The sequence below is a fragment of the Mustela nivalis genome, assembly GCF_964662115.1.
Source record: "Mustela nivalis genome assembly, chromosome: 2".
NCBI classification, from domain to species: Eukaryota; Metazoa; Chordata; class Mammalia; order Carnivora; family Mustelidae; genus Mustela; species Mustela nivalis.
Genome location: NC_139021.1, coordinates 177,872 through 201,915, shown reverse-complemented (window position 1 = coordinate 201,915; position 24,044 = coordinate 177,872). Strand labels below are relative to the sequence as shown.

The 24,044-nt window shown below is 56.2% G+C and overlaps 2 protein-coding genes across 9 annotated transcripts in view; one reads left to right on the top strand and one right to left on the bottom strand.

Moving 5' to 3' along the window:
* GPT (glutamic--pyruvic transaminase) overlaps positions 1-14,790 on the top strand; it is a gene marked incomplete at its 3' end in the record, with an annotated part of 159,925 nt that extends 145,135 nt beyond the window's left edge. Inside the window, exon 8 of the mRNA XM_082719068.1 lies at positions 14,445-14,790. Within this exon, the coding sequence (XP_082575194.1) occupies positions 14,445-14,790 (346 nt within the window). The remainder of the gene's footprint in view (positions 1-14,444) is intronic.
* ZNF7 (zinc finger protein 7) lies at positions 1,515-23,789 on the bottom strand. Of its 8 annotated transcripts, none has more exons than XM_082720335.1 (5): positions 23,671-23,789; positions 13,658-13,702; positions 13,136-13,295; positions 9,182-9,298; positions 1,515-5,935 (listed from the first exon to the last, which is right to left on the bottom strand). In XM_082720335.1, exons 2-5 carry the CDS (start codon positions 13,682-13,684, stop codon positions 4,146-4,148), a joined length of 2,094 nt encoding a protein of 697 aa, XP_082576461.1. In that variant the 5' UTR covers positions 13,685-13,702; positions 23,671-23,789; the 3' UTR covers positions 1,515-4,145. The 8 variants fall into 8 exon arrangements, with proteins under 8 accessions (XP_082576461.1, XP_082576464.1, XP_082576467.1 ...); XM_082720338.1 differs by having other exon boundaries at positions 9,182-9,295; XM_082720341.1 differs by lacking the exon at positions 23,671-23,789 and adding an exon at positions 15,062-15,730 and having other exon boundaries at positions 13,136-13,262.
* Positions 23,790-24,044: the final 255 nt, after the last annotated feature.

The following is a 24,044-nucleotide window of genomic DNA, read 5'->3' as shown; positions in this document are numbered from 1 at the left end:
GGCTAGCTCATGTGGACACATGGCTCGGGCTGAGAGCCACTGAGGGCTTCTGCCGTGCAGGGCGGCTGGAATCTGGCTGGTGCAAGCAGGGGTGGGGACCTAGGGTCTGAGCCAGGCTTACACGCCCCGAGGCTCAAGATGCCTTGAGCTCTGCTGCCACCAAAGGGCCACGTAGCTGGGCCTCAGTGGTTTTAAATTATGAGTAGAGAGGAGAGGCGCTTTCCAGGCCACCCCGTTGCTGGCATCGGGGAGAACGCACACAGCCCCTTCCTGAGAGGCCCTCAGAGGACAGAGCTCTCACTTGGAGCCCACCTAAAGCCCCTCGGCAGCGCTTCCGGGGAGGAGGCACGCTGAAACGGGCTGATGGAGGCTGGGGGTTCCAGGAGTTGCCCAGTGGACAAGCCCCCGAGTCAGCACTCCCTTTCTGGGGTGGCCAGCAGTCTGTCTCCACACTGTTGGGTGGGTGCACTCCGCAGGCCCCGGAGGGTCTGGGACGGCCCTCTGCTCCCGCCCGGTTCCAGACACATGGAAGAGGGGGTTGAGTGCTCTGCCCCCTTGCCAGCCCCCACCAGAAGGCTTGGTCTGTACCACTTTCAATCAGGAGCGCTGGGGCGGAGCCCTGTCCTGGACATGGTGGCCGTGAGCTCGCCGTCCTTCCCCCAGCAGTGCAGGGCAGCCCTGCCCTCCACTCCCCTGCTGCCATGGGAGGAGATGGCGGGGACCGACTGTGCCAGCTTCCCAGGTCACGAGGATTCCATCTGCTCGGCCACTTTTGCTTGAAAGCAGGCAGACATGACACACATCAATGGGCACAATCGTGTTCGATAAAAATTTTGTACTGGCGTTGAAACTTCAATTTCACGTGTCACAGAATCCTCTTGTTTGCAGCCATTTAAAGACCATCCTCCCCTCCGGGGCCTACAGAAACCAGGTGGTGGGTGGTGGCTCTGCTCCACTTGCCCCAGCCCAGCTCTTTCCAGGCTGGGGCGTGTGGACCCCGTGTGCCCCGAGCAGCTGTGCACCATCATCAGTGGTCAACCCTACCACTGACCGAGGTCCATCTTTGTTCCCAGGCCCGCACAAGGCCTTGTACAGAGAATGGATGTTCACACTTGCAAGATTACCCTTTTCATTTTCTGGATCTTTTTCAGATCTCTGTAGAAACTTAAAAAAAAAAATCTCTACACTCAATGTGGGGCTCCAAGCACGAGATCAAGTCACGCGCTCCACTGTCCGGAGCCCGCCAGGTGCCCCTCCGTGGACATTACTGATGCCAGCGGGCCTCCTCTCTTCCCCGAGTGCTGAACAAGTGAATACTGCCCTGGGGAGCAACCCCACGCTCGAGGTCAGGACGTGTAGACAAACATTTCCTGGGCTCTGAGTGCGAGCCCCACACTGCATGAACTCACCTGGGCTCTGCAGCCCCCACCCCTTTTTGAAGCTTCCAGGAAGCTCCGTGGTTCCAATCCAATGTCCTACATCAAAGCTTAATCTGGTAACTGAGTAAAAAGCAGTTTCAGGTCAAAACTAGAGTTTATGGTCTCCAACAGAGAAATCCAAGGTAACACCTGCTCTGAAACAGAGTTCTGGATAGTCTTAAAAATACTCGTAGTCACTGAAGCCCAAACTGGGAGATACAGCTTGAAAGTAGGACGCGTGATCCCAAAGCTTGCACTCCCGACCGGTGGCCCTCCTCCCCGCCCTCTGCAGAGCCGCCGGCGCGCGGGACGTGCGCAGACACAGCTGGAGTTCAGAGCTGCGGAGCGGGCCAGCGCCACGCTTCTCGTTGGCCTGGGTGCGGCTCAGAAAGGGCTCCTCACCCTGACCTCTGCGATGGAGGCTCCGGACTGGAGTCTAAGCCTCCGGGGTTATTTCTACTGAATTCTCAGTTGTATTGGGACATTTGAGTGAACAAATCACACTCAGAATTGAGAGAAAAAAGGACTCCTCTAAGGCTGGAGGGCATGGAGCTCCTACCCAAGGGGTCAAGGCCAGCAAGTGAGAACTTTGCTCGCGTCGCACAAGAGTGGCCAGCTCTGTTCCAATAAACTTTATTTGGTCACACTGAAATCTCATTTCAACAGAACTTTGAAATGTCACAAAATAGTCTTTTTCCCCCCACTTAAAAATGTAAAAACCCTTCTTAGCTTTTAAGCCTTTAGAGGTAAAGTGAGGTACATCAAAGTGTTCAAGTGTTTGTTTGCACACACGTGGGCTGGAACCATGCGGTGCCCACCTAACAATGAGGGCCGTGCCGGCAGGAGACGGGAGAGTCTCACAGAAGAGACTGCTCATGGCTGTGACGGGCGGTTCTTAAATTTCATCTTCCCAGATGAGTGCACTTACAGGAATCGACTCGCCCAGATTTTGGTCAGCCTGTGGAGCTCCCGAGGAATGAGAGCGACCCAGTCTAACAGCCTCCATGTTCCAGGCCCTGATCTAGGACCAGGTCAATCCGAAGAGAAAATCCAGGGGCCTGGGTGATTTACGTGGAAGCTTCTGGCCCTTTCTGGCTGGCCTGGAGCTGCTGGTCGAAGACAGCATCGTGCCCAGGTTGGAATTTGGAAGCCTTCATGTAACCTCTCACCCCTCTGTCCGATCACTGCCCAGGAAGTGGCCGAGAGAGGATTCCTGTTCGGGGACGGCACAGTCAGTGGCCAACCTGAATTCCTAAGCCACGGGGGCCCACAGTCCCTGGTCCTCTCGCACTGGCCTTTCTGGACCCAAGTTCTGGGTGGAGCAGGGACAGCTGCAGAGGCAGTTACAGCTACCGAAACGGGCACAGCGGTTTCATCGTGCCCTCGCACCTGGAGAGGGGACACCTCTGAAGGTGCAGGTACAGTCTGGGGCACAATCTTCACCCCAAGAACTAGTGCTGCAGCCGGACGGCACACCGGACTTTGTGCTTGGCTAACCAGCAGTTAGCTGGTGGCTGGTGACTGGGCTGAGATCCTGGTCCGTGTGCTAGAACAGAAACCCACATGGACCATCCCAAACTGTATGTGGGAGACACGGGCCTCTCCACCGGGACAGGGAGGAGTGCTCTTTGGCCCACATTTTGTCTAAGTGGTAACTGGCAGTGACACCAATGTCTGACAGGTCCCACGTGAGTGGCAGCAGGTAGTAGCCAGTCTGAGTAAAACCTTTGGTCCCCTCAAATGCTGTCACAGTTGGTGACTCCAGGGCCCTAGGGCAGGGCCACGATCCATACCGTCCTCAGTCTCACGCTGCTGGGAGCGGTCTGTCTCCATCTCTACCAGCCTCTGCGAAAAGACAACAGGCCCACAGTCCGCTTGCAGACCCTCCCAGTTCTGGCAGTTCGTACGGCAGGACCAAGTCTGAGGAAGTCTGGGAAGCAGCAGGAAGGGTCACACCCTGGCCTCTGGAGGGCATCCGCTGGGCTCCCATGAGCTCTTCCTACTGAGGCCAGGTCTGCACTGGGTTTGGCTGGAGACGCTGGCTCGGGGGTCTCCGAGCTGGGTCAGGGGGAGAGCTCTCACAGTTCAGTTCTTCCGATCAGCCTGTAATGATGGTGGCGAGCAGAGAGACTCTGGATTTCAAGGACAGTGACATCCCAGAGTCGCAGAATAGGTCCCACAATCACAACCTGGGCTTGGTTCCTGGAGTCCCGTGCTGATCCGAGCTCCTGTCTGCAGAGCCGGGTCCCCGGGGCCCTCTGCATATCCCCGGCTTGCTCTGGTGGGGCTGACTCGGAAGGAGTCAGGTGAAGAAGGCAAGAGAAGGGAGTTCTAGGCCCCCTCGCTCTGGGCTTCCATGAGCACAAACGAACACATCCTGATTGCTGAAGGCAGTCTGAGGGGCCAGTGCTCAGGGGAAACACTTTGGGTAACTTCTAAGCTGTGCAGCAACACTCACAGGCCTTTTCCCATGATCTTCCTCATCCACAGGACCAAGGGTCTTCCCTCTGTGAACTCAAAACCCTACACGTGTGCACCCTGACTCAAGGGACACAGGCTTTGCTGAGCGGGCTAAGGTCACACATTCCAGCAAAGGAACATCCACTTTATAGGAATCTGGACTCTCCCCACATTCTAAATTCTTAGTATAAATGATCCCATATAAAATACGTAAAGTTAAGGCTGTAGGTTTACTCACACTTACACACATTTATAAAGGTAAGTGGTCTACCCCATGTGAATTTTCTGATGCTGAGTAAGCCTTGAGCTCCGATTAAAAGCTTTGCCACAATCGTTACATTTGTAAGGTTTCTCTCCGGTGTGAATTCTCTGATGTATGATGAGATGTGAGCGCCACCTGAATATTTTCTCACATTCATTACACTTATGCAGTTTCTTTACAGTATTGACTTTTCTGCGGCTCACGTGGGCGGAAGCATCCAAGGTACCCCCATACTCATGATACCACTGGGCCCGCGTGTGGATCCTCTGGTGCTCGATAAGATAGGAGCTCCGGCTGAAGGCCTTCCCACACTCGCTGCACCCGTAGGGCTTCACTCCTGCGTGGATGATCTGGTGCTGGAAAAGGGTGGAGTTCTGACTGAAGGCTTTCCCGCATTCGGTACACTTGTAGGGTCTCTCCCCAGTGTGGACCCTCTGATGTATCGTGAGCTGTGTGCTCATGCTGAAAGCTTTTCCACATTCGAGGCACTCGTAGGGCTTCTCTCCCTTATGGATTCTCTGATGGTAAATGAGGCTTGAGCTCTGGCTGAAGGCTTTTCCACAGTCACTGCACTCATAGGGCTTCTCTCCAGTGTGAATTCGCTGGTGCTGAATTAGGTGTGAGCCCTGGACAAAGCCTTTCCCACACTCCTCACACTTAAATGGTTTTTCTCCAGTGTGAGTTCTCTGGTGGCGAATAAGTCGTGAGCTGCAACCAAAGGCTTTTGCACACTTGTTGCATTTGTAAGGTTTCTCTCCGGTGTGGGTCAGCTGGTGCTGACTGAGGCGGGACACCCACCTGAAGGCCTTCCCACACTCGTCACACTTAAACGGCTTCTCCGCAGGATGGCTTCTCTGATGCGCAATGAGGCTGGGACCATCTGGGCTCCGTGGAAGTTGGGGTCTGTCCCCAGCGTGCATCCGCTGGTGCTGGGCCAGCGTGGAGCTCTGGCTGAAGGCCTTCCCACACTCCTGGCACTGGTAGGGCCTCTCCCCGGTGTGGGTCCTCTGGTGTCGGACCAGCTGGGACTGCTGGCTGAAGGCCTTCCCACACTCCCGACAGCCATAGGGCCTCTCCCCGGTGTGCACCCTCTGGTGGTGGATGAGGCTGGAGCTCTGACCGAAGGCCTTCCCACACTCCTCACACCTGTAGGGCTTCTCTCCAGTATGAATCCTTTGATGCTGAATGAGTTTTGAGCTCAGACGAAAGGCTTTTCCACACTCGACGCATTTGAATGGCTTTTCTCCAGTGTGGATTCTCTGGTGCTGGTTTAGCTGCGAGCACAACCTGAAGCCCTTCCCGCACTCCGCACACTCGTAGGGCTTCTCTCTGTGGCACTTACTTCCATTTCTCCCCTGTAAACAATCGGGTAAATTTTTTTTGCACTCCGGACATCTACTAGGTTTTTTCTGTGTATTCATTCCTTGATGCAGAACAATGTCTGATCTAAAACCTGTGCCACACGTGTCACATCCTGGGGATGTCCCCTCAGCAGCACCTCCTGGACTTCTGCCAGGCTGACCAGCCAGGCCACCACTGCTCTCCAGCTCGCCACAACCCTGGGCACCCTCCTTGGCGAAGGTCTTCCTGGTAGCCACGGTCCCTGAGTTCAAGCACTTTTTCTGGAGGGAGCCTGGCTTAGTCCCCAACCAGACCTCAGAATCACAGGGGTCTCTCAAGCTGTAAGTCTGAGGAAAACCCTGCGAGGGGCTTCTGATCGTCGCCACACAGGGCTCTGACTTTAGAACATCCATGTCCTCACAGGCCTGCTCACTCACAATCCCAACCGCAGAATCTGAAAGAGACAGGAAAGAATGCCCCTTACACCCCGTGCTTCCAGACGGGACAAACACCAGGGGTGGGGACAGGGGCGGCACACCATCCCTGGGAACCGCACCCCTACCGGGTGGGGCTGCATCAAGCAAGGACACACCCACACGGACAAACACTACCAGAAGTCATGCCTTTGACAGTTTTCAAAATCTGGTTTCATTAATACTTTTACTTCATGCATTCATTCAACAACCGTGCACTCCTGTGTCTGAGTATGAGGAGAGGGCCATCCTGCGGGGATCTGGGGTGAGCGAAAATCCATACAGACACAGTGAGCCCGACAGCCTGGCAAGTGTGGCCAGAGGCTCCTGGACCCAGAGGAGGTGGAGGGCAAGAGGGTTTGAAGACTTTGAGCTGGGGGACGGGCAAGCTTGGAGGAAAATAAGGCCGGGCGGCTGCTGAGGGGCATGGCAGGGGCGAGCCTGAGGGGCCGGCTGGGGCTCTGAGTGGGACCCCAGGCCCGAATTCTGTGGTCTCCAGCCGCTGCCAAGCCACCCTGATGCAGCCCTGCCCGTGCACAACCACTGCTTGTGGCCCTCGGCTTCCAGGAGGCCACACCCAGGGGTCCTACTGCTTTCTTGTTCCCTTGGGGTTCTGGAAGCTCAAGCTACCCTGGCCTGCCCCCCACAAGGCTTCCCAACATCCGTCCACCTTCCTTTTGGACCCTCCAAGTACGTGTCAGGCTATCTCCTACTCTGTAATCCTAGAGAGCACCTTGGCAATGTCAGACATCTCCGTGGTGTCCATGATCATGCCCAGGATTGTAACTCACATCACAACCAACTTCGTAACCAGTGTGACAACCAGTTACGAGCAGCTCCTTACTACCCCACAGCAAAATCCTCCAGGGCCTAGTTCTAGGGCTCTTGGTGGTCCCTAAAGCACCCTCTCCAGTTTCAGGGATCCACAGTTCGTGGGCGGGCCCAGGTGAGCCAAAGGCCATCCCACACAGAGCATCTCCAGTGGCTAAGGAACACTTAATTCCGCCGTTCCTCGATGAGTCTTCATGACGATCCAGTGAGGTCAGCAGTGGAATCACCATCCCACAGGTAAGGACTCTGGGGCTCCTCAGTCACACAGCTCATGAGACCATCAGGAATGGACCCAGGTCTGTTCCCCGAACAACTGCCCTTTTGACCTGTCTGTGTCCTTATGAAACGGGGCATCCCCTGCCTGGTCCTCGATGCACAACCACACACCCTTCCATAAGGCAGGACTGGCTGTGGGGTGCTGGCCAGGTCTCCCTGACTGGGAGATGAGCAGATAGACAAGTACCGCTCTCCGCTGCCTCCTGCTGGAAAGCAGAGGCCTTTCCGGACACCAGGGAAGAACACGGTGAGGTCTACAGTGGCGGGGGACTGGGACCTCCTGCTCACGAGAGGGAAAAGGATAACCTCATGTGGCTAAGCATCCTCAAAACCACCGAGCTCACGGCTGTCGGCCTCCATCTGGTTCCCTAGAACCGAGGCTGTGAAGCCTCCCCACACAGCACGCCCCAGCACCAGCCTCAGGGGCTTCCTTGCATACGCTCCTTCTCTTCAGAAGTGGTTTTCCCTCAGAGAACAGGTGTGTGTGTGGGGACAGGTGTGCAGCTCTGCACCCTGCTACTGCTCTGGGCCACCCCTCGGCTGTCTGCTGGACGAGGCAGGCACAAGTAACACCTCTGGGCACGTGCATCGTCCAGCGCGGGCCACACGCTTCCATCGGCGAGGCCGCGCTCCTGCCCTGTGTTCTTAGGCCCAAGAGCAGGTCTCTATCTCACTGGGAGGGTTTTCTTTGCTGCCGCCTCATCACCATTAAAAACCATTTGCTGCACATAAACCCCCGAACTACCCCGGTTCTGCCAGCTCCAGCTAGCTTTTCTGCCATGGTACCCCTCTGAGATCTCCCCTCCACCTTGGAGGTATTGAATGGTGGCTGGGTTTTAGCTGGGCTAGCCTACAGCTTTACCCTCTTCCCCGGAAGGAGAGGAAAGGGGCCTCAAGTGGAAAGCTGGGCCTTCTGATATAGAGCCAAGGATGCTGGGGGCTGGGATCAGGGTTCCCGACACAGCTGCCCAGCCGCTGCCGCCTTCCACACAATGAAGTGTGTGACGATGCTTTACACAGCTGCTGTAAGGACAACTGCAGGCCCTCCCAGGCCGGAAGCACACTACCGTTCGCTGGCACAGTCTGATGCCAACCTGCTTCCAGAGCATGTGGTGCCAGGCCCTGCTCCGCTGTGGCAGTGACCGTGGGACACGGCAGTTAGCAAGGATTCCTTTCTGTGGTGAAGATCATGCCGTCATAGTGCCCGAGCCGAACTGGCAACATGTCTGCCAGGGAGGGCCAGCTAAGGCTGGGGGCACCGTCATCTCCTCAGCAAAGCCCAGTGGGAGCCAACACTGTGAGGTGACAGATGCCCGTTATGCGCTGACTGTGCCCCCGCCCTGAAGCCAGGACCTCAGAATATAACCGGATCTGTAAACAGGACTGTTGAGACAGTGTTCGTTAAGAAGAGGTCGCACTGAAGTAAGGACAGGCCTAACCCAGTACGACGGTACCTTCCAAGACATGGGGAGGCCAGGTGACAATGGAGGCAGACCCTGGAGTGACACGGACGCAAGCCAAAGAACAAAGCCGGGGGCCACCAGAAGCTGGAGGAGCTAGGAAGGGTCATCCCTTCTAGGTTTCACAGGGGACAGGAAGCTGCTGATGCCTGGATTTTGGCTTCCAGAACCACGAGACGATGAAATCTCTGTGGTTTCAGGCCTGTCTGTGGCGCTTTGGTCCATGAGCCCCAGGGCACTGCCACTGCCCTGAAGCCTGATCTGAGAGGCCCCAAGTAGTTCTGAAGGGAGCTGTTGGTGAGAGGGAGGGAACTGACATTCGCCTGAACAGCTGCTAAGAATCAAGCTTGGTGGTTCCCATGGATCCATACCTTTGCTTAATAAGAACATTAGTAAAATCAGAAACTGAACAACAAATGGTTTTGCCGAAACACGCAAGAATTTCACGTCCCTGCCTTTCTGCAGTTCAGTCTCTCCCAGTGCAACTCCGTGACTGGGTGATGCTGTCAGTGGCCCACCTGGGGCCCAGGGTGTTCAGATGCAGCCCAGCGTGCCTGTGTGGCCAGTCCCTGGGGTCCATTCCTCTCAGTCCTTGCTGGGCATGGGTTCTCTGAACACCTCCTCACCCGCCCGCAGAAGCTTCTTAAGCCTGAGCCTCACCTGTAAGGAAGGTTCTTGCCCCCTCTCTCCCCTCGACTCCCTTCAGGTCAAGGACCCATGGCTCCTGCCCCTGCTCCAGCCGGGAGATCAGCTCAGGCTTGAAGACCAGGAATCCTGCTGTGGGGATGGCAGAGAAGGGGACTGTGTCAACATGGCTGAGGGTACAGCACTGGGCCCAGCACCCTTGGTTTCCAGGAGTAAGTAGGCAGGGGGCCACTGCAGCACAGCGAGAGCCTCCGAAGGGAGCATTAGGGTGAGGCTGTGAACATAGTGGCCCTCTCTGGCCAGATCCGTCCAGCTCCTGAGGTTTGACAGCGAGACCCCTGGATTCTCAGCCCGTCCCCTTCCACAGCAGGGCCAGGATCCTCAGGGGATCTGACACCAGAGAGTCTGCAAAGAGCAGGCCAGCTCTAGCCTAGGGAGAAAGCAGTCAGACACTGCCGGCACTTCCCTCCGCAGAGATGGACTATCCCCCAGTTCAGAGCTGAAACATTCCGGGGGTACCAGTGGCCAAAAAACAAGAAACAAGAAAAAAAAAACAACAAACCAACAGAGGAATAGATTTTAATTCAGAAGGTGCTGAAGTCTGACCCTCACCTGGCTGCCCCTGCCTCATGTCCTCGTGCCAATCCGTGGGGGCGTCAGCAGACTGCAGTGGCAGCCACCTTCCAGGGCCACCAGCCCCCACACTGGGGGGACAGCGCTGTGGTGTCCTCCCAGCCCATTCAAGGGCTGAGCAAACCCTGTGGTCAGGGCTTCCTTCTGGCTGTGGGGATGGGGGAGGGCAGGCAGGGAGCCCGTGGGTGAAGGCCTCATGTGCACACGGGACCCCATGCTCAGCGGGAAACACTGTCCTCTCCAAGTACACGTGGGATGTCCGCAGAGAAACACCCTTGGGGTGCTTCAGCTATGGAGGGGGTCATGGCCCCATTCAAGGACAATACCACACTGTGCCCCAACCAAAATGCAACTGGATATGAAGGTAGGCACAGGTACCTCAAAACCATTAGCTACCTGAAAACTGAGTAACAAATCACGACGTGGCAGCTATATTTACTATCAAACTTGCGGAATGAAGTTTAAGTAGTACTTACACATAAACTTTTTCATTTTTAAATACATTTACTAGAAATGAAAAGGGTAAAACACAAATGAGGTAAATATCAAATTCAAGAAGTTGGGGGCAAATCAACACAGCAAACCCCTATAAGGAAGAAGAAAATATCCGTGGAGCAGGATTCAATGATCAGACAACACAGGCACCCACATCCCCCACTGCAAGGGGAGATCCGCAAAACCGGACGCTGACTGGTTCTTTGGAAAGACGAAAATGACAGTTTCATGGCAAAACCAATCAAGGCCAACACAGTTAAAAAAATACACCAGGGAAATAACTACACACGTATGGAGACTAAAAATAAAGAGCAAACAGACGGTGAAGCAATTCAACATCCAAACGAACACATCAACTTGTAATGTGACATATAAATGAGAAAATTAACAGACTCTTAGTCACTAAGAAAACAAACGCTAGCACAAAACCGTCCTTGCCCAAGGGCCCAAGGCCCAGAGGGTTTTACATGAGAGTTCCACCAACAACCACAATTCCACATTCATAAATTCTTCCAGAAATTAAAAAGATACCCCGTTCGTCTTACGAAACTGATATGCCAACTGCCATCTGCCAAAAATACACAAGAACAATTCACACAAATAAACAAATTAAATCCAATTAACTATGAACACGGATGAGAAATCTGAAATACAATACTACCTGAGTCCAAAATGATATCAAAGTTTATATGTAAAGTATAATTTAAGTAGGGTTTATTCCAGAAATAAAACAAAATGTCAATATAATTTACTAGACTAATAAACTTAAAAAATATACAAATTCTCAACTGATGCAAAAAAGAATTTGAAATTCAATGTACTTGCTTTTTTTTTTTTTTTTAAGCTTTATTTTTTAGTAATCTCTACACCCAACATGTGGCTTGAACTCACAACCCCAAGACCAGGGAGTTGCATGCTCCATCACCGACTGGCTCTGCCAGGCGCCCCGCCCAATGTACTTGTTTATGATTGAAAAGAAAATTCCTCAGCTACTTCCTTCTGTTTGTATTTTATTTTTTAAAAGATTTCATTTATTTATTTGGACACACAGAGAGAGATCACCAGTAGGCAGAGAGGCAGGCAGAGAGAGAGGAGGAAGCAGGCTCCTCGCTGAGCAGAGAGCCCAATGCGGGGCTCGATCCCAGGACCCTGAGATCATGACCTGAGCTGAAGACAGAGGCTTAACCCACTGAGCCACCCAGGCACCCTCTTCTGATTTTAATTAGATGTGTTATTTTTATTTTTTTTTTGAAAGAAGAGGGGTTTTTTGTTGTTGTTGTTGTTGTTGTTATTTCTTAAAATTTTTAAAAGTGATCTCCACACCCAATGTGGGGCTCAAACTTACAACCCTGAGATCAAGAGTTCACTCCACCAAGTGAGCCAGCCACACACCCCTAGAAGTATTCCCTTTAAAATGAGGAACCTGCCCACAGCAGTCCTGTCTACAGCACTAGGGCTCTGGCCCCGGCTAAAAGCTGGGATCCTGTGGGACCAAGAGGGAAAACATCACCCTCCCAGGGGCAGGGTCCTCCTCCTAGAATCCAGCACCAGACTAGCAGCAAGTTCAACAAAGTTGCCAAGTACAAGATCAACCCTCCAAAACCAACAGCATTTCATATCGCAACAATAACCAGTTAAAAACATAGCAACATTGGGGCCCCTGGGTGGCTCAGTGGGTTAAAGCCTCCACCTTCCGCTCAGGTCATGATCCCCGAGCCCCGCATCAGGCTCTCTTCTGCTCAGCAGGGAGCCTGCCTCCTCCTCCTCTCTCTCTGTCTGCCTCTCTGCCTACTTGTGATCTCCCTCTGTCAAATAAATAAATAAAATCTTTAAAATATATGTAGAGAGAGCAACGTAAAGAGATACACTGGCAAAACCACCAAAAACAAAGCATGAGTAGGTACTAGACCACTTTGGAGAAAATCCCAGAACTCTAACACAGCACACAGAAGGTGAATGGGATAAATGGAGACACATTCCATGGTCATGGGTGGGAATATTTAATATGAGAAAGGTTAGCTCTTCTCTTGTGAGTCACCCCCCCCCAAAAATGCCAGTTCCAAGAATTGAAAATCTCAAACTTACTCTAAGTTCATATGAAAGAACTAGCCCACCACCCACGAATAGGTGTCAAGTGTTAAAAAGAACAGAAGGGGAAGCTGTCCTACTAGGCATTAAGACACACTACAAGGCCAACTCAGAAACAGTGTCACACGCATGAGACAAGCAGGGCTCTCTACAAACCAATGGAAAAGGTTGGAGTCCTACGTAAATCCAGACACACACGTGGACCCCAGACCTAAACGAGAAAGACAAACTATAAAATCCATAGGAGAGGGACGTCTGGGTGGCTCAGTGGGTTAAGCCGCTGCCTTCGGCTCAGGTCATGATCCCAGCGTCCTGGGATCGGGTCCCACATCAGGCTCCTTGCTCCGCAGGGAGCCTGCTTCTCCCTCTGACTCTGCCTTCCACTCTGTCTGCCTGTGCTCGCTCCCGCTCGCTCTCTCTCTGACAAATAAATAAATAAAATCTTAAAAAAAAAAAAAAATCCACAGAACATACAGATTGTCTCTATGATGTTGGAGTAGAAAAGAACTTTTAAATAAAATTTAAGGTACAACCCATAAGGCAAAAACAAATGGACTTAATTTCATTAAAATCTGACCCCACGAAGTTAACAAACAGGATGGAAAAAGTTATTTATAATGCACAGAACTCGCTGTGACACCTCCCAGGGTAAGCTCCTGACCTAGAAAGACCCACTGCCCACATCACCCCTCAGCCTGGCTATATGGGTGCTGACCAGTGATGTGGGGGAGGGGTCCCAAAACGCAGCCTCACCTAGTCCAGCCACACTGCTGTGGTTCTCCAGCATCACCTCCTTGTAGAGGGCCCTCTGGCCAGGGTCCAGACACTGCCACTCCTCCCTCGAGAAGTGTACGGCCACATCACCGAAGGTCACAGCCTCCTGAAACGACATACAGCAGCACCCCAGGGAACCCTGGGTGCCAGCCCCACTCTGGCTCCACCTCATGGTGTGTCTCAGGCACATGCACCACAGGGCCGGAGGAGACTGTCACCAGGCCCCTTTGGCTGTAAAAACGGAGGGAGAGGCAGTATGGAGGAGGAGGAGGCGGCCGGATCCTGGTGACCTACAAACCTCCCCCAGTGAGGGCCTCTGGCAGGCCCCAGTCTGGGCAGGGGTCTGCTCACTCCCTTGAGGGCGGACATGCCTGAGCCTGGCAAGGGCCAGAGGGGCCAGTTCAGGGTCGAGGACGAGGCCCAGGGGCAGGGTAGGTTCCCACGGGAAAGGCTGGGGCCCTCACACGACAAGGGAGGGCCCGGAGGCAGGCGGACTCCTACCATGAGGCTCGGTGAGTGGGCATCCATGCGTCCAGGCCGAGGAACCTGCTGGCAGTGATGAAAGGGTCAGAGGTCAGGGTGCCGGCGGACCCCTACCCCTGAATGCGGGTACTGTGCTCCTCAGCAGGGGCATAAGGTGGAGCCCAAGTGGCCCCAGATGCCCCTGAGCATCTGCCCCCGAAGCCCCCTTCCTCTTCCCGCGCGTGTGAGGTGCGGGAGTCACTCCAGACACAGGGCGGGCGGCGCGGGGGGCTGCGGCCTCCGCCAGGTCCCGACCAGGCCCGCAGGGGACGCAGCCGTGCACCGGGCCGGAGAACCGCCTTCGGGAAGCGGTCTGAGGAGCCAAACTTCCGAGTCCGCGCCTCGCGGGGAGAAACTCCGAAGCCTCTCAACTGGGAAACGGGCTTACGCTGATGCCCCGGTCCCGGAGGCGCTCACCGGACCGCGGAGGCGGCGGCGCGGCCGGGACGGCGGACGGCGGGAAGCAGCGGGGCGGGACGGAACCCCGCCGCCCGCACGAACCTGCTCTTCCCCCAGGTCGGACTGAGAAGCGGCTTCCTGGGGGCGCTTCGGGCTCAGAAAGTGGCTCGTGGGCGGCAGCCGCGGCTGCGGGTCCCGGGAGCGGACCCGGGCAGCAGGGACCCCCTCGCGCCGCAGGGACGCCGGTTCCCCCGGAGCGCAGCAGGCCGAGCGGCAGCGGAACTCGGGGACGCAGGCAGCGCCTCCGGCCGCCGCCGCTGGCGTCGGGTCTTCCGCGGGCCGCAAACGGGGGAAAGAGGACCGAGAGGCGGCGGTTCCGCGGGAGGGGGGACCCCGCGCGGGGCAGGCCGAGACCCGGGGGGAAGGCCGCGGGAGGAGCCCGCCGCCAGCCCCGCGCTACGCGGCCGGGCCTGCAGGACTCGGCCTCAGGCCTCCCGCCGCCGCGGGCCACGGCGGCCGCAGCTCGACCACCCCGCGCGCCAGGCGCCCACGGCGTCCCCGAGCCGCTCGCGCCACCCGCGCCGCCCCGCCGTGCCGGAGGCGGCCGGACGCGGGGGTCGGCCAGCCGCCACTCCGCCCGAGCCCAGGAGCGCGTAAGCCGCCCGGTCCCGAGTCCGCGCCCGACGCGCCCACTCACCCTCCCCGCGGACCGCCCGAGGCTCGGAACGCGCGACAAAACCGGAAACGGGCCTTCGACGCACGCTCCCGCCCCGTCTCGCAGACTTCCGGCCTCTCTGGGCGGCGCGGAGGCTCGGTCGTCTCCGTGGTTCCCAGCCTCGCGGCCCGCGTGCGAGGGAAGGGGCGGGGCCAGAGCGCCGGCGAAAGGACCGGGCCGTGGGCGGGGCCAAAGTGGAGAGACTGGCAGGGCCCGGGTCTCGCAGCCCCGGGAGGCGAAGGACCCGCCGTCCAGAGGGCGGAACCCACCTGGGCGAAGCAGGTGGAAAGCTTGCGGGTCGCCCCGGCCGGGCCCCGCCTACGTCGGGTCCCCGCACCGCGTCTGTGCCCGGGCTTTTCTACGGAAGCTCCCGCTGGGCACGTTCCGGGCAGCCGAGACGCCCCGGCCCGGGGCGCAGAGGGCACGGGGGAGCGGCCAGCGGGGGAGGAGGGCGGAGAAGCCGAGTGGACACGGCCGCTGTGTTCTGGGTGGGTGGGGGTCTTGGGCTAGGCGGAGGCCACCGTTGGGACAGGGCGGGGGGCGCGCAGGGCACCTACAGCCGAGCGGAGGCGCCCCGGGGGCGGGAAGGACGGGCCAGAGAATGCGCAGAACTTTCCCGGGGAGGGAGGGACCGACTGCTCGCTGACCCAAAACCTGGGGTCCCCGACAGCCGCGGTGAGGTGTGGCGCACACCCGGCGAAGGAGATGGGCGGAGTCCGCTCCCCCTCCCAGCTCCGAGGCGCGGTCCTAGGGGGAAAGGGCCTTGCAGGGTGCCCCGGAGAGACCATCTCCTTTCTCGCGCGTGCCGGCGGCTTGTGTCAAAGCTCTGAAGGGTGTTTGCCATGTCGAGGAATGACTCTTTGGATCTAGGCCTGCTGGGCTGGAAAGCTGCTGAGAAGAGCCAATAGACCCAAGGGCCATGCAGAGAAGCAGAATTTTCCTGATCCCCTGACCATGGAAATGCTGCCTGAGCAGGTCAGGAGCTGGAAGTCAGTGCCAAGAGGGCCTGAAGAGGCGGGTGGCAGGGCCTCGAGGTGACAGGGCCTGTGCTCAGCGCCCCCTGGGCTCTCCCTCTGCACCGGGACCTCCTGAGTGAGGCTCCCGCTCGCCTCGGACTCCTTTTCTCCTACTCAGACCCAAGTCCCTCAAAGGCAGAGCCTGTGATGTTTCCATTTCTTTCTCCTGTGCTCAACTAGAATCCCATGTTCAATAAAAACTTGTTTTAAAAACTGAGCCTTCAGCTCAGGTCATGGTCATAGGGTCCTGGGATGGAGCCCCCATCATCTGCTCAACGGGGACTCTGCCCCCCTCCCCCTCCTACTTGGGATCTCTGTCAAATAAATAAATAAAATCTTTAAAAAAAAATTTAGAACTGACTAAACTCTGAGTCGGCAATCTTACTTTTCCCTAAAGGAACATGAAAGTTGAAAAACAGGATTTCGAGAAAGGAAATGGATTTCTTTCACGGGAGTTCAAGCTTAATTGGGATGGACCTCAAATATGGAAAATATGGCTGAAGTAGGACTCAGAGATACACAGCATTCACTTTACCAGATGTTACTGATACTTTTGGATTCTTTTCCAAGAAAAGTTAGTGTCGATTTGAACACCGCAAGTTCAAAAAAAGTCAGGCCTCCTACCCATGAGGATGGTTACTGTCAAAGCGACAGGAAGCAAGTATTGACAAGGATGCGGAGAAAGGCAGCCCTCCTGCCCCGCTGGCGAGTGAGCCGCTGGTGCAGCCAGTGTGGAAACCAGTGTGGAGGTTCGGCAGAAATTAAACACAACTACTCTGTGGCCCAGCAATTCCACCACTGGGCATATATACACCGGGACCAGAAGCAGGATCTCAAAGACATGTCTGTATGCCCGTGTTCACAATGTATTACTTGTAACAGCTGAAAGCTGGTAGCAACCCAAGTGTCCACGATGGTGAGTGGGTCGGCACGATGCGTTCCTGCCGTAGGAGATCCCTCAGTCTAACAAGGAATCTGTCACGTGCGGCAGTATCGATGAACCTGGAGGACATTAAACTCTGAAATAAGCCAGTCACAAAGGGACAGACACTGTTGAGGTCTCTCGGATGAGGCACCCGGAGTAGTCAAACTTACGGGGACAGAAAGTAGAATGGTAGTTGCCAGGATCTGGGAGAAGGGTTGACAGGGAGTTACTGTTCAGTGAGGACAGAGTTCCCAGGTTGGACGGTCGTGATGACTGCACAATATGAATGACCTGATGCCACCAAACTGTGCATGTAGGAATGGTTAAGATGGTCAATTATTACGTTATGCATATTTTACCTCAGTAAAAAAAAAAAAAAAAAGGAAATTGGAGACGGGTGCCTGGGTGGCTCAGTGGGTTAAGACTTCAGCTCAGGTCATGATCTCAGGGTCCTGGGATCCAGCCCCGCATCAGGCTCTCTGCTCGGAGAGAGACTCTGAACATTGACTTCCAGCCTTGCCACATCACCCACACTCCACATTTCTCCTGGCGCCTCTGCCTGGCCCCTCCTTGAAAGCTGGCCTCCAGGCCATCGGCACCACCCACTGAGCACCTGTGCAAACACACCCCACTTCCAGCAACCCTTCTGCCTGGCACGGCCACTCCTGGGAGCCAGGTCTCTCTGTGTCCATTCCGCTCCCCTCACCGTCCCCTCACACCATCTGGAGCCAGTCCTTAGTGATGCCCTCGGCTCCATGCAACCTTTCCCACACTCCTCACTCAGTTGGGCCCTTCCGGTCATGTGCTGCCCACTTTCCCTGGCTGTGGCGACTCCTGCCCTGTAGCTGTCCCTCCTTCCCTTGAAGTCTTAGCTGGACATACTACCCACACAGAGATACGAGCCAGCCTCCTCTGCAGCCAAAAGTAATCCTTGCACTTAGCAGTGTCCCCTTCCCCTATATCTGGGATGTCCTGGGGGCGAGCCTGGCTCAGCCAGGAGGACACGTCCCCTAGGTGTGGCTCTGGGTTGACACAGACTGAGCAGTTATGGTTGCTTGTGAACCAGGGGGCTGACGGGAAGATTCTTTCATGTGACCACAGAGTGTGAGATGCCAACAAAGATGAAGCTGTGAAGGAAGCAGGGTGCTGGTGCCGGAGACACTTCTGTGCCCGTTCGCTGGGCTGGTATCCAGATGCCAATGCGCTCCGGGACTTGAGTTTGCCCGTCCCCTGAAAACAGGACGGCCCTGGAGGGCAACTTCATCAAGCAGGTCAGGATGAGGTCCGTAGAATTCCAGCCAGCATCTCCACCCAGCGTTGGGGAGGCGAGCTGAGCTCTGCCATCGGTCAGAGGTCTTGGCACCTCCAGAACATGACAATGGAGGGCTGGACTTGAGAGGTAAGTGGGAAACAGGCAGCACCCGGTGACCTCCTCCAGAGACCCTGGCGTAGGCTGTGTCACAGGCTGTCATTTAACCCTCTCCACACCTCATGAGGCAGGTATTACAGGAAGCAAGTATTGACAAGGATCCCGTTTTATAGGTTAGGAAACTGAGGCAGCTAAGCAACTTGCTCAAGTTCAAATGCCTAAGAAGGAGTGAAGCAGAGGTTTGGTCCCAAATATCTTGGTTTTACAAACAAATGACTAACAGCTGTGCTTCCACTGACGTTTACAAAGTGCAACAGGGACACAGAGATTTCTGTCAATCAAGCTCCCTCTGGAAAGGGAGCCTAATCTGGGCCTTGAGGGCTGAGCAGGGCCTGCTGGTGACAAAGGCGCACACAGGCAAGCACGTAACCCAGGTCCTAGGCCAGGACAGCCCTGCAGGGACCAACGCTTCACCTAGGACAGGGCTAGAAATGCCTGGGGACACATGGTGATGGTCAGGACCAAATCCTGCACAGGGAGCCATCAGGAGGGTGGGGGTTCCCCAGGAGGAGACACTGTGGGAAGTTCCTCATGTCAGTTCAAGGGGTCTTTGAGTCTGCCATGCCCCTTGGGTCCCAGGGAGCAGGTGATGGCATGAGGGAGGGGGCTGTGCAGCCTCAGTGTGGTGACCAGGAGGCAGGGGGCCTTGTGCCCTGGGCAGCTGATTCATGCTGCTTTGCCTGCCTCCAGCTTGGGCTGCTCCCCAGGTCCCACCCACCCTAGATTCCTGCACAGACTTCAGGGTTTCCCTGTGCCCATCCCCAGGCTGCCCCTTCCTGGCCCACAGAGAGCTCTGGGTCACTGATAAGCGGCTGTCTCCGAGCCTCAGGGCAGAGGGGCAGCTCCCAAGCGGCCAGCCCCAAGGTGACCAGGGTGGCACAGCTCAGGGACGCTGTGGTGCATCATCAGGGGCTGTGAGCCCTGTAGGCTGGCTGCGTGTTGGGTCGCTGCCTGGGCCCTACCCTCAGACGCTGCATTCGCATAGGGGGTGCAGCCTGGACATTGCATCGAGACTTTTAAAGGGTTCCTGGGTGACCCTAACATGCAGTGAAGTTTGAGAACCGCTGGTCACAGGAAACATAAAATCACCCAGCCGCTTCTGATGCTTCCTCAGCTGCAGGGTGAGATGCCCCACGTCCTGGCTGAGGGTGCTGGGGCCATGAAGGGCCGTCAGCCTGGCGTCCTCCCTCCCAGCACTCGGACCTTAAGGTCTACGGCTCAGTCTCTCGGCTGTTGGACAGGAGTTAGGGTAGGGACGGCTGTGAACCCTCCAGGGCAGGGGCCTGGTTGCCTGGCACAAGGCAGCTCTGCAGACTTCCTGCTTGGGCTGCATCCACAGGCGGATCCAATGGGAACCAGAGGATTTGGGGATCCAGAGTGGAGGATTTTATACGAAGACCCTGAAGATCCTTTCTGGAGCCAGGCTAGTCCTGGCTGGGCTTTAGGGTGCCGTCCTCAGCATCCAGTGGGCTCCGGGCCCTCTGGAGGATGGGCTGTGCTGAGGTCAAGGCTGGGGTAGGGGCATGGGGGAGGGGGCAGCTCTGCCCACAGCCCTCACCCTGTAGCACCCTGCAACACAATGTAAAGGGTTGGGGGACTGCTTTGGACCCTGGGGGACAGTGCTCTCCTGCTGCCAGAGATTTTGATTCCCCAAACCCGTGGGAAGTCACTGTAGGATAGTGCCGTCTGCAGGGGCAGGAGCCCCATCAAATACGAACCGTGAGGCCCACAGCAAACTTGCAAGTTTGGTTCCAGACCACTGAGATAAAGTGAATTTTTGCTTGCTTAGTGCATATAAAAGTGATGTTTAGGGAGGCGCCTGGGTGCCCTGGTCAGCTAAGTGCCTGATGCTTGATTTTGGCTCAAGTTACGATCTCATGGTCCTGGGTTTGTTTTTGTGTGTGTGTGTGTTTTTAAAAAGATTTATTTATTCATTCATTTATTTGACAGAGATCACAAGCAGGCAGAGAGAGGAGAAAGCAGGCTCCCTGCTGAGCAAAGAGCCCGACCTGGGGCTCAATCCCAGGACCCTGGGATCATGACCCGAGCTGAAGGCAGAGGCTTTAACCCACTGAGCCACCCAGACGCCAGGGTCCTGGGTTTGAGCCCCAGGTCAGGCTTTTCGCTCAACACAGTTGTCGGGCTCTTTGCTCAACACAGTCTGCTGCAGATTCTCTCCCTTTCCTCCCTCTGCTCTCTTGCTCTGGGGAGCTTGGCGCAGTTGGTGAGCAGCCAGCTCTCAGCTTTGGCTCAGATCATGAGCCTGGGGTGCTGGGATTTATCCCCCTCTGTATGGAGTGGGCTAGAGACTCTCCCTTTATTGCCCCCCACCCCCCCACACACAAAAACTCTCTTTCTCAAAAAAATAATTAAAAAAAAAAGTTATGTTGATGCACCAGTCTCTTAAGTGTGCAATAGCATTATATCTATAAAAGGAACATTCACACTTTAATTTCACAATGTTTTATTGCTGGGACACCTAGGGGGCTCAGTCGTTAAGTGTCTGCCTTAGACTCAGGTCATGATCCTGGGGTCCTGGGATTGAGCCCCGCATCAGGCTCCCAGCTCAATGGGAAGCCTGCTTCTCCCTCTCCCATTTCCCCTGCTTGTGTTCCCTCTCTTGGTGTCTCCCTGTTAAATAAATAAAATCTTAAAAAAAAAAAAAGAATTATCAAAATGTAGGGAAACCTGGCTGGCTCAGTTGGTTAAGTGTCTGTCTGAATTTGGCTCAGGTCATGAATCCAGAATCCTGGAATCAAGTCCCCTGTTGGGCTGCTTGCTCAGCGGGGAGTCTGCTTCTCCCTTGCCCTCTGCCCCTCCCCCTGCACAATTTTTAAAAAGATTTTATTTATAAATAAACCCATTTCTGCAAGGATAGATGCACTGAACATGTCTGCACCTCTAAAGCCCCAGCACTGGCTGCCCTCCCTTAAGTCCATGCCTGTCATCTCCAGGTAGGCCTTCGGGAGCCGGAGCAAGCATGCCCCCTGGAGCAGTACTTCTTCCCTGGTCCTGGCTGTGACAGCCCTTGCAACTCTTGGGCTGGCATTGCTGACCATTTCACCGCAGACTGTGGCCCCAACTGATGTAGTAAAGATAAGGCTCAAAGCCCACAGCTAGAAAAGAATTCTTGAGAGGTCTTTGGTACAAAAAGGTGTTTTTGTTTTTTTTTTTAAACATATAATGTATTATTTGCTTCAGGGGTCCAGGTCTGTTAATCATCAGTCTTGCACAATTCACAGCAGTCACCGTAGCACATCCCTCCCAATGTCCATCACCCGGCCACCCTATCCCTTCACTCCCACCCCCCAGCAAAAAGGTGGCTTTATTAAAGCATGGGGACAGGACCCACGGGCAGAAAGAGCTGTGCTGGGGTCATGGCCCATTGTATCCTATCAAACTGGGAGTGGGTCAGGGATGGCGTAAGTCTCTAAGGAATTTTGGAACCAAGGTTTCCAGGACCCTGAGGGGACTAGCTGTTGTTGGGAAAAAGTCATTTATTGCGGTCTAATAAAACCTCACTCATGAGACCCTTCAGATGTGTATTGGTGGGTTATGTGCTTGGGGAGGGGTGATTGCCAACATGTATCTTTTGGGGTGGAGATAAAGGAAGTTTCCAAAGGCATTTAAAAAAATATTTTATTTATTTATTTGAGAGAAAGCCAAAGAGAGAGCACAAGCAGGGAGAGCAGCAGAAGGAGAGGGAGCAGCCCGACATGGGGTTCAATCCCAGGACCCCAAGATCATGACCTGAGCTGAAGGCAGACAACTGACTGAGCCACCCAGGTGCCCCTCCAAAGACATTTTTATTTTTATTTATTTAGTTTTTCTTTAAAAAAATATTTTATTTATTTATTTGACAGACAGAGATCACAAGCAGGCAGAGAGGCAGGCGGAGAGAGGGGGGAAGCAGGCTCCCTGCCGAGGAGAGAGTCCGATGTGGGGCTGGATCCAAGACCCTGGAATCACGACTTCAGCCCAAGGCAGAGGCTTCAACCCACGGAGCCACCCAGGCGGCCCTAAAGACGTTTTTATATGTTAGCGTAGACTTCCAGGATCCTGGGGGTCGGGCTCGGTGCCTTTTGTCTTTAGGAAGGTATTAGCCCCGAGTGGCTGAGCTCCTGGAGGAAGGTCACTCTGCCCGTTTTAAGGACTTGTCAGTGGGCTACAGATAATAAGGAAAGGCAGTAATTTTTCTTCAGCCTTTGCTTCCCACGCCACTGACCATCTATCAGTGGGAAGACTGAACACGGCCGCAGCGGGCCTGCTTAGCCACCTTCTGGCTGCATCCAGCTCCCGGAGAGGGAGAACAGGGGGCCCTGCCCTACCGTATCTCATCCCAGAAACTCACGGGACTCTCTCCGGGACCTGAGAGCCTGAATGTCCAAGGACTGTCCCCACCTCCAATCCACCCTCTGCCTTTCTGATCCTCTGAGCCTATCCTGGGATGACCTCAAAACCCCTCATTCTGCCCCAAAGAGGCGCAGGTACCCCTCGGGCTGCCCCCCATCCCCCATGCCTGCCAACCCACCTGCTGCCTCACTTGGGGCTTCTCTAGCTCAGGAACGGCCCTCCCGAAGTCCGCCCACGGGGCTTCGTTCCTCCCCTCTTCTCACCGTCCCACGACGTCATTCTCGCCCCATCCCTCCAAAGCCTACCGGCCACACGGGTGCTAGCAAACACCCTAACTGCAGGCCCTGGGTGCACGCCTCTGTCCACCGCGACCTCTGCCTTTACCCCCTCCCACCCCGCTCGCCGGCTCTCCCCCTACTGGCCTCACCCGCACACCCACAGCCCTGGTCAAGCAGCTCTACCCTGACCTGCTGGAGGGCAGTTCTCAGACGGGGGTCCCACCTCCAGGCACCCTCTCCTGACGGGCCCTCCCACTCCTCTGGGCCTCCAGGAAGCCCTCACTCGGCGGCTCCCTGCCCTGGCCGACCTGCTCCTTACCTGCAGCGCACAGCCCCCGGGCCCTCCACCTGCTGTTCCCCGACCCGCTCCTCCCCACAGGGTTTGAGCCGAGTCTTCGCGTCCCCTCGCCCCAGGGCCATCTAGCCAGGCTCGCCTTGCTCACCCCTCCCAGCCCCCCGTGTCGCTCCACTTCCTGGGCTCGCTTCCCCTCCTCTACCAGCCCGAGCGGGCCGACTACCCCGGCTGCGAGTCCCGCACCTGTGCGGTCGCCCAGCCTCTCCGCTCCCCCACTTCGAGGTCGCCCGCCCGCCCCGGCTCCGCACGCGAGCGCCAGGACGCCCGTCTCTCTCCCCAACACCCACCTGCAGGTACGGCCGCTCCGACCTCTCCGAAAACCCGGCAGTGCGCCAAGCCCCAGCGTGCCCGGAGCGGCCGCACGGTCGCTAGCCGGCCATCTGCTCTCTGCCGTCCGGACCCCGCTTTTCTGGGAACGTCCACCAGCCCCCAACGGTCCGTCCGTTTCCGGAAGGGAGGCCTCACCCTACGACGAAGCGCTCGTCCCAGGGAGGGGCGCTCGCCCTGCAGGAGAGCCATTACCTCGCAAGGGGTCTCCAGCCCGGGAGCGGGGTCGTCGCCAGGCCCGGAGTCTCCAGCCCGGGAGCGGGGTCGTCGCCAGGCCCGGAGTCTCCAGCCCGGGAGCGGGGTCGTCGCCAGGCCCGGAGCGCAGCCCTAACCCCACGCCCGGAGCGAGGCGCCCTGTAAAGTCCCTCAACCTCTGCGGGCCGCCTGGGCGGCTCGGGGGCGACGCTCACCCACCGGGAGACTCCTGGGAGCTTCCGCCTCCCCTCCGACCTCCCCCGGGGCCGCCCACACAACGGCCACGCGACGGGAGAGTCGGTCCCCGGCCAGAGCGCCGCCACACCGCGGCCGAGTAGGCTCCGCGGGCCCCAGTCATCCCAACGCGCCTGCGC